The 17,572-nt window shown below is 40.2% G+C and overlaps 1 protein-coding gene across 1 annotated transcript in view; it reads right to left on the reverse strand.

The window, feature by feature from the left end:
• Positions 1-17,572, reverse strand: part of Etfa (electron transfer flavoprotein subunit alpha) — a 63,902-nt gene that overhangs the window by 8,605 nt on the left and 37,725 nt on the right. Inside the window, exon 10 of the mRNA XM_051156488.1 lies at positions 1,577-1,642. Within this exon, the coding sequence (XP_051012445.1) occupies positions 1,577-1,642 (66 nt within the window). The remainder of the gene's footprint in view (positions 1-1,576; positions 1,643-17,572) is intronic.

Raw genomic sequence — 17,572 nt, forward strand, 5'->3', positions numbered from 1 at the left:
AGAGAGAGAGAGAGAGAGAGAGAGAGAGAGAGAGAGAGAGAGACAGAGAGAGAGAGAGAGAGACAGAGAGAAGTGGGGTCTATAGACCAGGCTAGCCTTGACTTGATCTTCCTGGCAGTGGAATATGCCATCATATCTGCTGGATTTTATTCATTTAGTCTTTTAAATAATTATCTGTTGACCGGATGAAGAGATGTCACTGTTAAAGTTTATTCTCACAGATTATTCCTCAACTCTGGTCTCTATATGTCAGCTGTTCCTAGCTTGCTTAGACATATATTATCAAGCCTGTCTTGCTTTCTTCAGTAACTAGTCCTGTTGCCAGGTGAGGAAGGTGAATTTTCACCAGGGTCATCATGGCACACATTATCCTTTATTTTGGAGAAGCAGTGTTCTAGACACATGTGAATTGGTCTAGATAAAAATGTATGTTAAGGCTTCTGGTATTGGAGGTGTGCGTGTGTGTGTGTGTGTGTGTGTGTGTGTGTGTACATGTGCGATCTTGAGTGTGTTAATGCGTAAATCACATTTTCCCCACTGGCACTGATGTATTCAGAGCTTAGCAAAGAAACCTGTCATCCAACTGTGAAATGTGACTGGGTCTGAACCAATTCACTTAGAAGCTACAAAGAGACAGCGCATGTAGTTCTTCAAGTTAGAACTTAAGCCTGTTAAAAGTTTTATTATCTTTTATATCCAGCTTCCATCTGAATGGATAAATGCAGGGTTTCAGAGGCATCATGAAAGATAAGTTCATAATTCAAACTGTACATTGTTATGCATGAGTTAATATGTCATACTCTGAAATATATGTTCAGAGTTATTACAGAGGATTTCCAAATGGAGTCCAAGTACTGAGTTAAAATCAAGTATTTGGCTACACAGTGCACCTTCAACAATTACCAAGGCATTAAGATTGCCTGGTACTCTAAAGCAGTGGTTCTCAACCCAGCTAATACAGTTCCTCATGTTATAGTGACCCCAGCCATAAAATTGTTTTTGCTGCTACTTCATGGCTGTAACTTGCTACTGTTATCAATTATAACGTAGATATCTGATATGCAGGGTCTCTGGTATGCGATCCCCAGAGGGGTCACGACCCACAGGTGAGAACCACTGCTCTAACCCAAAATGTATCAGTCACACATTTTGAACAACACAGAAGAGAGTGGTTCTAAGAGGGCATCAAGTAAAGAAGACAAGAGAATCAGGAGGCAGAACCTTATTAAGTTGCTTAAGCCTCACATTTTCTACCCACAGACTGTTAGAGCTGAAACGGACACTGGTGATTACCTAATGCCCACATTTGGCAGGGAAAAAAACAAAAAACAAAAAACAAAAAAACCAAGGCACAGGCAGTCAGGGCCCAGCACATAGTAATCACATCTTAGATTGAGCTGTGTGGTGGGATGAGCTGCCCCTCCCCCTAACGGCACACTTCAGGCAGGGGATAGCAACTTTAGTCTCTCAGTTTCAAATCTATATTAATGTGAAGTGTCAAGTTACACATACTAACTACATGAATATAGAAACAGGAAAACTTTTCCTTAGCACCTTAACTACAACACACAATTACCTTGCTGTCCTTCATCCCAGCTAAATGCTGGATGGCTCCAGATATTCCAACAGCAATATAAAGTTCCTGAAACAAGAGAGCACATTATTAATATGCATTTATACTATGTAACACTTTTGAGGCAGAGTCTCAGGCATCCCAGGCTGTCTCAAACTCACTACCTAGCTCAGGATGACTTTGACATTCTGACCCCGGCCTCTGCTTCCCAAGCGTTGGTATTACAGGCATTCACCACACCTGCTTTATGGAGTGCTGGGGCTGAATCTGTGTTCACTATGGCTTTGTGCATGCTAGGCTAGCACTGTACCATCTATGTGCTACATCTCCAGCCCTAGATGATACTTTACAAAGTATATACCATTATCAATTTAAATCTTATGCAAGAAATACGAAAAATGAATTACTCAACATACACCATTTAAATAATGCTTTTTTCCCCCAATTTTTGTACCACAGTTCTCTTTTTCTAGTAAGTTCCTACAGTAGTGGTGCATAAAAATACATACACATACTGATCATTTACAATGCACCAAACCCTGCTCAGCATCTCACAGCACCCATCCAGTTTCATGCTGGCCCCAAGGCACACACTTGAGTATCACTGTGAAGCTAACATATGTTGTATCTGCCCATTTGCAACATGCACACACTGTACATTAACATGAAAACCCACAATCAAATGTATTAAAATAGATTTTGTTTTGCTTGTTTGCCTTTTCACAAAAGGATATCTGTAAAAATGGTAATAAGGACATACTTATTAAACTTCCTATTTATAAAGGCCAGAAATACAAATTAGTGTCAAGAGGTTCTAAGTGTGCCTGTGTTCGCAGACGGATCGATGGATGGGCATATGTGTGCATGCAGTAACCAACTTCTGGAAAGCATTGGGAGAGACTTTCCAGAACCCAACACAAAGCCTCCCACATAGGAGTTTCTGAGCAATGATGGCATCTGCATCTCTTCCTGAACCTCTACCCCCAGTAACTACAAGGAAATCACAGCCAACTACTGTTCTATCCCTTTATCTAAATTTCTTTTTAAAGTGCCAATGTTTGAAAATTAAAAATACCATCATGGAAGAGTGATTTAACAAGCACTTAATTACAAGAGCTTAGCTACTTCATTTTGTCTACTAAGTATAATTAAAACTTCAACTGAGGGCCTTTTCCCACCCATAAACTGGCATGCCCTGGCTTGGGTGGGAGGGGCACTGACCATGTAACCAGAATGTCACTACTTGGGGTGAGTCACATGGAGGAAGCACTGAAGGTGGCTCTGCCACACTTACTTGTATTACAAGGCAAAACACTTTAAAGATACTGCAGTGTGAGGTGGTCTCACTTTGCTTTTTCTAATGTTTAGGACCTAACTTAACAACTGCCCACTATATCAGAGAGCACTCAGCTTGGATACAGGAGTACTATGGACCTTCAGTGCTACATATTTCATAAAGCCTAGGTGTATACGGACATGCACAGGTCATGTTCCCTCCTGGGGGTCTTTTCCAGGAACTGACTACCATGAGCAGAGATCTTTCAGCTCTGATGCAGTCCCCTCTAGCATGCTGGTAGCATAACCACAATCCTTTTCTTTAAGAACATAAAGTGTCCAATTACTTCCAGAACAGCAGTGCCTCTATGTAACCTGTAAGCAGTCTTGTCTCCACAGCGAGTTAATCAAGTTAAAGGAGCTGTTTTCTGAGCCAGCTGCACTAGTCTTTCCCCACGTTATTCTTATAGACTATTACTATCAGCTATTTTTAAAAAAAATGTAGTGTTACTGTGACACAAGAGGTGTCTCTCCTTTCCTCAAGTCTGCAGACAGCAAAAGCAATTTGCCTTAGATTCTGTATCTTGGGAAGAGATGAGCGGTCTACTACAGAGAGGGAGGGGAACAGCTGCATGTGCTCCGTCCTCAATGTGCCAGAACCTGCACAGCTGGATTGCAGCATGTGTCACCACACCCAGATGATGTAACGATGTTAAAGCAAACGAGTCAGATAGTTTCTCACCAGCCACTTTCCTAGGTAGATTCTCAAAGCAAGTACTGGAAAAGATCAATAGTCCTATAAATGACTCTTTTGACATAAAAATTAAAATTCAATGCATCTTAAAAGCTCCATTTGTAGTATGAAATGGTAATAAAAATGTTAGCTCACCCTGGCAGTAAATACAAGCATAATATAAATAAGTCTACTTTGAATTTCTGCCTCTGTCAAATGAATCCCACTGCCTTTTACAATAAATGTATCAAGGAGACAAAAGAATCTTGGCCAAAGCCAACCCAAGGCAAGTGCTTCAGGCTATGACTCCACTATGACCAACAGCAACAAGCCTAATGGATCCATCTGACCAATGGAACTTCATTTTGTTGTGTTGAAACCTGGGTCTATCAGTAAAAATCAAAGCACTGAAATAAGAGCTCAGAAGGAGCTAGGGTTTTGGGCTGCTGTGCTGAGGCCTATAGCTCTCAGGCAGGAAGAGAAACTGTCTTCTTCCTTTAAAAAACATGTTCAGGCAATTAAGACTAATATCCTAGGATGTTTCCTCGGCCTCAGAAAGCATTTTTCTGTATTTCAATAATAATAATAATAATAATTAGTATGAACAAACTCTACAGATGCTAATTTATGGAGCACTTCAGATACTTTTCACAACACAAGGCAATCCCCGCCCTGAGGCACTTTCCTTCTAAATCAGTCAGATAACCGGGAGAGGAAATGAGAGAAGACGTTGGAGGGGAGAACAGCAATTAAGGGTTCAAAAAGAGGTGGGATTAGAGACAGAAGCAGGCACTGGGAGAAGGAGGGGGCATCTTGAAGCTAATCCTAGGGGCTTTAGTAAATGTAGGAAGAGAAAAGAGCAAGAGAATGGGAGAGGGGAAGGAAAGAATGGGGGGAGAAGGGAGGAAGGGGGAGGACAGACAGAGGGACATGAGCAGGGACAGAAAAACAGACCCACCACATATCTGGTAGCAGTGTGGGCTGGTTACTCTGTGAGGAAGAAGTAAGCTATGCGATAGGAGAAGGACCAAAATGATGTGGGAGAGAGCCTGGCCCAAAGAAAGCGCTAAATCTTTTACCTTTTCCAAATGCTAAACACAAAAACAAGCAAACAAACAAACAAAAAGCCCTACACCTACAGACCCATCCGAAAAACTCAGGGGCTGGGACCATGAGCCAAACACCAAGTCTCAGATGCTGCTTTCAGGCATGCATAAAAGACAGGGGGGGTTAATAACCCATGTTCCGGAGACTGTTCAGATCATAATCAGTTATTTAACTTCTCAATGCCCCTGCCACTTGCTCATCTTAAAACTAGGATCATAACAATTTCTACTTCTTAGGAGGTTTCAATCTTTAGCACAGTGCCTGTTTTCCCAAGACACACTGATGCACCATCTCTCACAGTCTGAAATCTGTTCAAATCTTAATTCTCTAGTTTCACTGGCGAGTACCCGAGGATGGACTCGGGACTACTGTGTACAGTTAAACAGGCTGTACACTGAGCTACTCTGGAGAAAGGAACCATTTATGCCAGCCGCTATCGATCTACACTTTTATTACAATAACTTTCCAACAGATGGCAGCACAGGAACTTGAGAAAAGGATACTTTATAATTCAAAGGAATTGAATGAAGTGAGGCAACAAAAATCCCCTGTGATGCAAATATTAAAATTTATAAGTGTACCAGATCAGGAAAAAGTTCAATGGTGATAGCTGATTTTTTTTTTCTACTTTGTGTGTGCATAGCCTAAAGGCCAGAGATCAACACTAGATATCTTCTTCAATCTTTTTCCCCTTTGTTTTTTGAGACAGGGTCTCTCATTGAACCTAGAGCTCAATTTCAATTTGGCTAGGCTGGCTAGCTAGCAAGCCCCAGAGATCATCCCCTCTTTACTCCCTCAGCACTAGCATTATAGGTATGCAATGTTTCACACAGTTTATTTTGTGTTACAAATATACTTTAAAAATTTCCCTTGCATATCTCATATAATCATATAACGTATTTTGATTGCATCCACCACACTCCTCCTAGTCCCTCCCAATCACACATGCTCTTTTTTAAAAACACACTAAGTCCAATTAGTGCAGCCTGTAGGATGAACTACCAGAGCCTGCTCCTTGAGGAATTCTAATTCTCCTCCCCCAACAGATTCTCAGGTGGGAGTGGGAGTCAATGAGCACCTCCAATGAGCATGCTCAGATCTTGTGCGAGAAACCACAGCCATTGTAAATTCATGAGCACAACAGCCCTGTCATGTCCAGAAGATACTGTTTTACAGCAATCTTCCCCAATCTCTGCCTCTCACAATCTTTCTGCCCCTTATGTTTCCTGAGCCTTGGGGGCAGGAGGTATGACATAGATACCTCATTTAGGACTGAGCAATCCATAGTCATTTATTCTCTGCATTATGAGCTGTTATGAGTCTTTGTCTTAACCACCATCCATTGCAAAAAGCTTTCCTGATGAGCATTGAGAGAAGCACTCATCTTTGAGTACAAAGGTAAGTATTTAGAAACAGTCTGATGTGGCATCCATTCAGTAATAACAGTAGTAGGTTTTCCTCCAGGACCCATGACTTCCCTAGCCATGGGTTGACCCAGTTTACAGTTTCAGTACATGCACTGTGTCCTATGGAGTGAGCCTTCAAGTGGTTGATTACCACCCCCTCACTCCACAACTGCACCAATATCCATATCTTGCCAGGCCAATCATTATTATAGCTCACAGACAGCTCGCTAGATAAGACTATCGATAGTTTTTCTCCTGCCAACCTCCATAGCACCCTCTGACACTATAAAAGCTAGCCAGTAGGAAGGAAACTTCTAGACTTAGCACTACCCTGGTTTCTCCATGTCCTGTGACCCAAGTATGCCACATCTTCGGGATCAGGGTTAAACCATCAAGTTCTGGTGAGTAACCAAGAACAGTGATAATGGCTTGAATTGTTTCTAGGAGGGGGGTCCCCTGAAAAACACCTTAAAGGGAAGGATCCCATGGGGCCTTCAAATGGATACTGAGGCTTGAAATCAGGTCCTCATGCTTGCACAGCTTTATGCCCTGAGAAACCTCCCCAGCTTGGGAGCTGATTGTTTCTGTTGTTGATGTTGCTGAACCTTAAGGAATACGAAGCCGATATGTTCTCTGTCCTTGTCCTCAAGGAGCTTACAGTCTTAACAACACAGCTTAAGTGAACTCATAAAAAAGGAAAAGGGGGGAAATGGACAGTTGTGGTCTCTTGTGTAAACTGACTTCTTGATTGGCCACTTGGAAGCATAAAGGCCTTTAGGACCAGAACTGTATTTTTAGCCTTTTGCAGTGCATCTGACCCTACTTTCTTAGTCCTTCAAGCAACACATTTTTTCTTTAATGGATGTAACTCAACACATGTATGGCCAACTGCGGGAGACTTTAGTGCTTCCACAGAAATCTAAGGACCCTGGTGAGTTCAATGACCAATCAGGCTCGGCTTCCTTGGGAAGCCAGTAGCACTAATATCATGGACTCAGATCTCAAAAGAGCTGGAAATCTAAGGGATGTAATCTGACCAGTGCTTCTCCAGGGAAGCTGAGTGCACAGGCTAAAGGGAAAGCTGTCTCCCACTTACAACACTGATTGTAGCCTAACACTATTAAGCCTAAAACAGAGATATTCAATATAGATACTGTGGTAAGCCACATGTTTAAAATTTTTAGTCGTGTTATGGTAAAAGAAAATAGCTGAGACAAATTTTAATAATATAATACCAACTTAGACTAACCACATTTCCAATGGCAAAACCAACACAAATCCAAAATAATTGTAGAAGTAAAGAAGAGCTTTTCATAAGCTCTCCTGGACATTGTGGGGTGTGGTCTAGATGCAGAACTGATGGCTGTTCCAAAAAGGAATGCTAGCCAAGCAGCAGAAGGACAGCAGCACAGCGGAGCCAACCAGAGGGGCCCAACAAATTTGCACTAGAATTCTGGTAACATGGGCCACTGTGCGAAAGCCAAAGGTGGATACAAATTGTACTGGCTTAATATAGGAAGGACACTCAAAAGGCAACTCTCCACCTAGTAAATATTATTTCCTAGTAATAAATATTATTCTAGAGGGACCTGAAGAATTTATCCTCAAGTTATGTATGCCCTCAAAATAAAGACTTGGAGAACAAAACAAAACAAAACAAAAAATCAGTAACAGAAATTTAAAAGATACCTGGAATAAAGCACCAAAAGGTGCCAAGTATATTACAACATGTGTAGGATTTAGTTAAAGGGATGGCTACAAACATACTAGCCAGATAAGTTAGAATTTTTTGTCTAAATTCATTAACAATGCTGCAAGGAAGATGGGATGACTCTGATGTAAAATTATATATATAATTTTGTAATGTATAAAGCTGAAATTAAATTAGTTTATAACACAAACTATGAATTCTTTTTTTCTTTCTCTCTTTTTCTGGAACTGGGACAGGGTTCTGCCTGGAACAACTTCAGATCTGCCTTACTTTAAACAATGGAGAATAAAGAAATTTAAACATTGACTTTTTTGTTTATATGAAATATGGATATGAGCAAGAATGGTTATATTTGGAGCGTTTGGAGCAGAAAACTAGCTTGGTGTTGTTTCTACTCTAAAATTCAATCAGGTTTTAAATTTCTTTACTACCAACTATCTCCCTCTCTAGATAGAGTTGGGGGAAGGAACATGAAAAACTACATTTTGCCAATGGAAAACATTTAAAACACATTATATAAGTAGTTCTCATTAAATAAGTTGAGAGAGTTAATGCTATGCTCTCAAACAAAATCCCCACACTGCCTGAAATGAGCTTTGCAGAAGGGCATTTACTTCTCAGCTCTCTTTTCTCAGTAGTCTGGAGGCAGAACCTAAGCAGCAACTGTTACAGCTAAACAGAGCACAGGACAACGCCAGGTGAGGCTAGAAATGAATTTATCTCAGCAGATAACGAATGCTCCTTTGAGGAATAGGTTGACTGAACCATATTTTCTAATTACTGCAGGCCTCCTATAAATTAATGTTGCTATTATTTCATCCCACTGTTCATTTTAAAAAGCCAAACTATTTCCTCTGTTTGCCAAGTTGTGTTTAAGACTCCTTTTTGGAAGAGGCTCCAAAGATTAAAAAACAAGTAAGTATCTGTGGCCCTTTTCTCAAGCAGTCCTCTGCCTATATGGCCAAACTGTCAAGCAGGGTTGTGGCTAAACTACATTTACATGAATGGACTCAGTCTCACTTTAAAGCTGAAATTCTGTCCCATTCATGACTTTCCCATCAGGCTAATACCTTGTGCTGAGACTGCCTCAAGGCTGACCAGGATTCAAGACTGCATGGCAATCATACAAATTTGTTGTTGTTGACACAAGAGCACCCACACTGTTCTTTATTATGTTATGTCACTGCCCTACAAGAACTCTGCCACAAAGTACTCCCATTGCATAAAAGAGAGAGCAGAGACTTAGGCAGGTTTACTGAGCTATCTGAAGTTCCACACCTAGAAAAAGGCAGGCTTTTTGTTCCTAGCTTTAAGTTTTTTATACTTACTGCCTTATACCATCACTCTTACCCTTCTCTTTTTCAGAGACTGACTACTTAGGATTCACTCTTAGGGCCAGAGGTATAACTCAATCAGAGACACTTGTCTACATATGCAATACTCTGGGCTTGATCCCTAGCACTGAAAAATTCTTAATAATACACTCTCAATAGAATTCAAGTATCTAATCTAATATTAACCACAGTCAGCATTATCATTCTAGGAATTAGATCCCCAGAACTCATTGTCTTTGATTTTTTTTTAATTTATTTTTTTATTTTTAAATTTTATTAATTTATTCTTGTTACATCTCAATGTTTATCCCATCCCTTGTATCCTCCCATTCTTCCTTCCCTCCCATTTTCCCCTTATTCCCCTCCCCCATGACTGTTCCTGAGGGGGACCTCCTCCCCCTGTATATGCTCATAGGGCATCAAGTCTCTTCATTGTCTTTGATAATGGAAACTTCGTACCTTTTGGCCACTCCCACCCCACTCATCCACCCCTGCCACCACCTTCCAAATTGCTGGGGCGATACCACCACATCAGGCTCAAAGCTTTATGTGTATTATTTATTTTTATTTTTACTTTAACATGGATATTAAATTTTTATGATATACATGTTGAAAATTACATATATAAAAAAGAAAATTTGCCCTTTGACTCCTTTAGTATTATTTTTAACTACAGATTTCAATTACACAGTATGTATAGAACCTTTAAAAAGTTTTCCTTAAGGAAATGTTTTCACATCAAAATATGATTTAATTACTTTGCAAAGAAATGATTTTCCTTTACCTAACTTGTTTCTACACTAATTCACATTTCTTTCCATTTGGAGAAATATAATTTTAGTAAACCTAAAACAACAGAAAGCCAACTATGAACTTGTACATTGCCAAATCTACTTATGTGGTTAACTCATTGAAATGTTTGAGTGTAAGACACAGAATACTTAGATAGAATACTAAGATACACAATCTAGTCTATTACAAAGCTTTTCAATTTAGAAAGCCATATATAAAGTTTATTTTGACCACCAAATTGTTATCAGCAAATTTCTTTCCTTTTTGTTTTATTTTTAAAATTAACTTGTTTACTCACTGATCATAGCCCCCTCCCTCCTCTCCTCCCAGTCCCACCCTCCTTCTCTCTTCCCCCCCCCCCCCACTCTTTAGAAAAAGGGCACCACAACAACACACCCCAGGATATCCAGTCGCATCATGACTGAGTCCATCTTCTTCCCCTGTGGCCTGGTGAGGCAGCCCTGCCAGGGTAATGATCAAACAGCAGGCAACAGAGTCCATGTCAGAGACAGTCACCACTCCCCTTACTAGAGACCCACATGAAGCCTGAGCTGCCCATTGGCTACATCTATGTAGGGGGCTATATCCAGTCCATGCACGGACCTTGGTTGGTGCTTCAGTCTCCGCAGTCTTCCCCCTGGGCCCTGGTGAGTTGGCTCTGTTGGTCTTCTTGTGGAGCTCCTGTCCCTTCCAGGTCCTTCTATCTTTCCCTCCACTTTTCCACAAGACTCCCTGTACCTTGCCCAATGTTTGGCTCTAAGTCTTAGTTAGCATCTGTTTTGATTTGCTGCTCAGTGGAGCCTTTCAGAGGGCAGCAGCTATGGTAGCCTCCTGCCAACAAATTTCTTAATAGATCCAAGTCAAAATATATTTTACCTATCTGTAGAATTTGGGATCTGTAAAGGGCCACTGTGATAATCTATGTCACATATTTTAATCAATAAAAATAACTCTAGACTACAAGAAACAAAGCTGGTTCTAGAGCCCAGACTCTGACTTCCAAGCAGTGCTCTTCCCATTCCCAAGCTGTTCTCTCCCCAAAATTCTAAAATCCAGGCCATTGCTTAACAAAGGCTTTCTTTTCTTTCTTTCTTTCTTTCTTTTTTTTTTTTTTTATTTTTTCATGACAGGGATTCTCTGTAGCTCTGGCTGTTCTGGAATTCACTCTGTAGAGACCAGTCTAGCCTTAAACTCAGGATTCACCTGCCTCTGCCTCCTAAGTGCTGGGATCAAAGGTGCCCAGCTAACAAAGGCTTTTTTTATGTTTAATTGACCACTACTTAGGTAATAAGAGCTGCACAGCAACGGGAGGAAAACAGTTTGGTGGTTTTGTGAATGTTACAGAGTATGACCCAGCACTTCTAATCCTAGGTCTACGACCTACAAGTGACATCAGAGAAGCAGAGGGAGAGAACCAACTCCACAAAATTGCCCTCCGACCTCCACATTCGAGTTGTGGCCCGTGCCTACGTAACACATTATATACAGTCACAATAATAAAAAATTTAAAAGAAAGCTTTCCCCTTGAAATAATACACAATTTCCACCTTCAAACAACTTAATTTGGGAGATGGGGGTGGAGTGGGAAGATGGCCCAGCAATTGAAGCACTGCCCTCACAAGCATGAGAAACAGTTTGGATCCCTAAGAACCCACATAAATGGCAGGTGGTCATGGTAACTTCAGCCCCAGGAGCCAAAGGCAGGGATCCTGAGAACAAGCTGGCTACTGGGATTAGCCACAAAAACTCGAGATTTGACTGGGAGACTGAGTCTCGAAGAATAAGGTGGAAGAGCTATCGAGAATAATTTCTGACATCAACTTTGAGCCTTGATGAGTACTCACACCTACACATGTATGCCTCACCCCTCAAGACACATACATGAAAAAAAAGAACAAAAAAAATTAATGGTCCATCAAGATGGTTCAGAGTAAAAGCACTTGCCACACAAACTTGACAACCTAAGTTCAAACCCCACACCCCGTGCAAGGCAGGAGACTCCAACCCACAGAGCTGCCCTCTGACCTCTACCTACATCTGTACCACAGCATACACGAGCCCATACTCAGATAATAATTAAAAAGTTAAAAAAATATTCAAGAATCTCCTTTGAAAACAACAATTGGGGAAAACTGGGTATAGCATTTAGAGGAATTCTCTGTATCTTCTTGAGAACTTTTCTGTAAATCTGTAATTGTTTTTAAAACTATATTTTCAAAAGTGATTTAATACTTCTGTTTGTGTGGAGGTCAGAGGACAACACTAGGGAGTTGGTTTCTTCCTTCCACCTTGTGGGTTCTGCGGATCAAACGCAGGTCATTAGGTTTGGCAACAAGTACCTTTACTCACTGAGCCATCTCTCTGTCCTCAAATGTACATGTCTCAAATAAGCAACCTAAGTTGGGAAGGCCAGCTGGAGTTACACAAATCTTCCTTTACACATCTTCATAAAGTTAAAGGAAATGAAATACAGCTAGTACCACGGAGAAAGACAATGCCAGGAGAAATATAATAAGTCTCTAATACATGTAACCTAACTAGAAAGCCTCTAAAACAGTAGTTCTCAACCTTGCTGATTGCTGTGACCCTTAAATACAGTTCCTCATGTTGTGGTGACCCCAACCATAAAGTTATTTGTTGCTACTTCATAACTGTGATTTTGCTACTGTTATGAATCATAGTGTAAATATCCGATTTACAACCCTATGGGGGTCCCGACCCACAGGCTGAGGGCCACTGCTATGAAATACTCTCATTTTAGAAATGGGCCAGGCTGGTGGCACATACCTGCAATCATAGTACTGAAGGAATAGATGCAGGATGCTTTCTACAAGTTCAAGGCCAGCCTGGTCTACATCATGAGCTCCAGGCCAGCCAAGGCAATACATTGAGACCTGCCTCAAAAACAACAGACAGACAGACAAATGAGCTAGAACACATACTCTTATCCTTCGGGGGCTTGGAGGCGGAAACTATTTCCAAAACGCTGTTTGTCTTCTAATACTAACATATAATTAAACTAAGTTTTTTTTTGTTGTTTGTTTGTTTGTTTTTTGTTTTTTTAGTTTTCGAGACAGGGTTTCTCTGTGTAGCCTTGGCCATCCTGAACTCACTCTGTAGACCAGGCTGGCCTTGAACTCACAGCGATCCACCTGCCTCTGCCTCCCGAGTGCTGGAATTAAAGGTGTGCACCACCACGCCCCGCTAAACTAAGTTATTAACTTTTTTTTTTTTCTTTTTCTTTTTGCTATCCTGAGACAGACTCTTGCTCTATGATACAAGTGGCCTGGAACTATACATCCTGAATTGGCCTTGAATGTGTAATAATCCTTCTGCCTCCTAAGTGATGGCATTACAGGGGTATGCCACCATACTCAGTTTTAACAGAGAGAGAGAGAGAGAGAGAGAGAGAGAGAGAGAGAGTGTGTGTGTGTGTGTGTGTGTGTGTGTGTGTGTGTGTGTGTGTGTGTGTGTGTGTAAATCCAACTACTGAACTATGTGTGATAAATCCACTGGGTGTAATTCCATCTGGTACACTGTCTTACATTCTTTGACAATCAAATACACACATATCAACTTGAAGCTACACACAAAAATAAATTCATCTTTATATGAAAGACCCCCACAAACTACACAGCGTTAGCTTTTCAGAATGTAAATTTACATGTTTTATTCCTTTCAAGTTACCAAATCTAGATGGCTAAAGAAGATTTGCTATCTACTCTAATTGATTTTCATGTCAGCTGTTAAATTAGGTTGACTATGTACAAGACATGTCAATCTATCATCCAGTAGCATGCTTTTAAGCAGGCAAACAGGACAGAAAGGGGAGAATGAATATATACAATAGTCTCTAAAATTTAAATAGATTAACTTTATATAATGAAGTGGTAATGCATAAAAAAATTCTACTGTTCCAAGTCTTTTAGAATAAATGTAAAGAAACTGGCCTGATAAATTTTAGCTGAGAATATAAACCAAAGATATAAATAGAACTGCTAATTTTTGGCAACTGCACAACCAAAAAACATATACACACAAACCACAACCTACAAATGCTGTACCTTCTCTTTGTCACTTAAGCTTCCCTGTAAAGGCTTTGATCATCCAGGCCTTGTAATTACCTTTTAAGAAGCATGCTTAGGGTGTTTTCTGGACTGCGGGTCCACACAGCATTTCTCTTTGTCCTCTTGGGGACAGAACATCAATTGCTTTCAGCCAAATGCACTCACATATGAATATTTTAGTACAATTTAATGCTTCTATACCAACCCCAAAGGAAAAGCGCATCAATTTGTGAACACAGTTCTCTTAGAGCTAAAAGCCAAGCTAGATAATGCAGTATGAAAGGGGTTGTCAACCTTCAGCTTTTTAGCAAGTTAGAGGGCAGCCCATCCCATAAACTCATTCCCAGTTGTGTACAAATAACTCTATAAAGTTTGTTTCCATACTGACTTTTCAACTCTAGTGAAAATTTAAAAACAAAGGTCAGAAGCAAAATGTACTGTCTTGGTAAATTCTCCTAAACTGCTTATTCATCTGGTAACTTTGATTCTATTCATTTAATGTTAGAATTATAAACCGGAAGTTGATCTGTCAGTAAAATATCAAAATATAGGCAAAGTAATCCATACCTACCAAGAGGCTGCACTAAGGGCAAGGACACAGTTCCTGGCAACAGATAATAGATTCTTTAATGATTACAACATGCCTATGTGTTTAGATGGCTGGGAAGGTCAGGTCAGCACCATCAAGCAGATCACAGACAGCAATCCAGAAGAGGAATTACACCCAACACATCAAGGCTTTAAAAATCATAGAAATAAAATCTAGTCATAGTGTAAACCTAAAACTCTGAGCCTCAATAAGTATTAAATGACAATAAAATACAATAAGTCAGACAAATATCAGAGAAATAATTTAATGGTTTTTCATGATTTCAAACTACAAAATCTTCTAAGAATCTGTAGGGGGTCGGGAGGTGACCCAGTGGGTAAGAGCATTTCCTGTAAAAGCTAGAGGATCTCATGTCAAATGCACACTACCCATGTCAAATCTGGGCACAGCCCATGCGCCTTGCAACCCGAGCACTGGCTAGTGGGTCCAGGCAGATCTCATGCCTGCTGGCTAGCCAACCTAGGTGAAAATGGGGAACTTCAGATTCAGTTGAGAGGACCTGTCTCAAAAATTAAGGTGAAGACAAATAAAGAAAAACAGCATCTTCTGGTCTCTGCAAGCACATATAGGATGCAGACCCTACATGTAAACACATGCAAGTTCATGCAACACACACACAGATTATACACATATACAAAAGATTTTGTAAATAGTTACTGTAAAATTAACTAGTGCACAGCATTTGTAACATGCCAGGCAGAGTTCTGCGTTACATATACATACAATACCTCATTTAACCTTTTATTTTTAACATATCTTAACTCATGTATTATTTACAACTCTGTGAAATAGGGAGTCACCATGATACAAATCATGAAAGTGTTACCACAAGAGATTAAGTGATTTATCCAAGGTCAACAGAAAGCACATGGTAACATAAAGCAGAACTCTGGCAGCCTGACTGGCATTTAGAGTCTTAACTAACCTTCCTTCCTGCTTTCCATACTTCTCCCTCCCTCTCTCCCTCTTCTCCCCTTTCTCTCCATTTTTTTTTTTTAACAGAGCCTCATGCAGTCCAGCCTGGCCTGGAACTGTGTACAATCTGACCCTCCTGCCTTAAATGTACTAGGATTACATGAGTGTACACTGAAGGTGTTTATAATCTGAGTGAGATTACACAATGGTCCCTCAGCTGCTGCTCAGCTACTCTCCAGATAGGACTGTGTATTATGTCCACACTGTACATGCAAGCAAAGAGAGCATAGACATTCATTTTAGAATTTTTTTCATAATGCTTTTTGATTCAAGACTTTAGAGGATGGTTAAGAGTCCCTTATTTCCAATATTTCAGGAGCTGGGCAGACCCTCTACCACCCTGTTTCCAATTACCCTGACACCACTGAACCATTAGTACAGCTCCCTCTCTGTAACATACAGGCCATCTATAAAATATCTATTAGAAAATGGGTTGTGTGACATATTCACATATAGGAAACTGAAAAAATAAACAAACAAAACCAAACAAAAAACCAGCCGCCTGTATTTACATAGATTAACCTCAAAAAATAAGATTATCTAGGTATAAAGAACCCATATAGAGTGCTGCTACTAATGTTTTTAAAAATACTGTATAGCGGTGCTCTTCAATATTTTTAGGTCACAGCAGACACATGATGATAACATAATATGTTACCCTGCAGTTAATGAACAAAGTTGGTCATAAAGTCTATAGTTCAAAAGCTGAGACGATCAGTCTCTGGCATACTTGAGAGTTAAACTGGTTCCCTTCCCTTCTCCTAGACAGGACCCTGCTCTATGGCCTATGGTGGAATCACTACTCATGGCGATCCTGTTTTATCTTTCTGGGTGCTAGGATTGCAGGCACACACTATCTAGCTACACACGGTCCCCAAACTGAAAAGCTCAGCCATACACTGTTTAGAGATTTGCACAAACATAGTAAAAATAAAAATAGTATTAGAACAATAAACACCAAATTTAAAATGACAGTTACTTTTGAGGAAAGACTACACATTCAAGGAAAATTTCATGAGGCTTTTAATAATATAACATTGCTTTTTTGGGGATGGGGGAAATTTGGGACAGGGTTTCTCGGTGTAGCCCTGGCTGCCTGGAACTTACTCTGTAGACCAGGCTTGGTGTCTATCTAACTCAGAGATCTAGAGCTCTAGATCTCTGCCTCCCTAGTTCTAGGATTAGAGACATGTGCCACCACCACATGCCTATAACACTGCTTCTTAGGTTGGGGGCTATTTCAATATTATATTACATATACTTACATAAATATACATAACTTTAGAGGAAAATAATGGGAAATAAAAGCAAATACAACAAGTGTAAACAATATTTCAAGCTTAGCTCTAGAATTTTAATCCAGTAACATGGCTACTCTGGCTGGAATACTGACACGCTCTTAGTACACACCTTTAATCTCAAACAATGAAGGTAAGAGTTAAGTGTGTAGAAGTGAGGAGTCAGAGAAAGAGTTAACAGACTAGGAGATGCCCAACCTTGTTTTGTATGGCTTTTGCTTGGTAGCAAGTGCATTAGGTTTACTTCTTTTTGTCCCAGATTGTCTTTACCCTGTATCTAAGTTCTACTCATCTGGTGAGGAAGAGAGCTGAGCTAGCACCTCTATACACTCACCACCTGACTTCAGATCCAGTCTTTCTAATAAAATTCATTTGAAGAAGGGCTTGACACCTTAATTGCCAGCCTGCAGTTTTACCATAATATAAGCCTGAATAGCAGACACACAACCAGTTTCTGCCTCTCTTGGAAATGCACTTACTATACAGTTGGCCCACACTGAGAGGCATCATAAAAACAACCCTATAAAACTACTGTTCTATTTATAGTAAAGATATTGTTGAGGATGTCAATCAATAGTGTCTTCTTTATATGGACTCAAGGGATATAGCTCTCTGATCTTGATACCAAGCCCAATGATATTTCCCATGTACAATTAGTTTATTTTACCTTTGGGACACCGTAAATCAGAGC

Source organism: Acomys russatus, chromosome 14 (assembly GCF_903995435.1).
Source record: "Acomys russatus chromosome 14, mAcoRus1.1, whole genome shotgun sequence".
In the NCBI taxonomy this organism is placed as follows: Eukaryota; Metazoa; Chordata; class Mammalia; order Rodentia; family Muridae; genus Acomys; species Acomys russatus.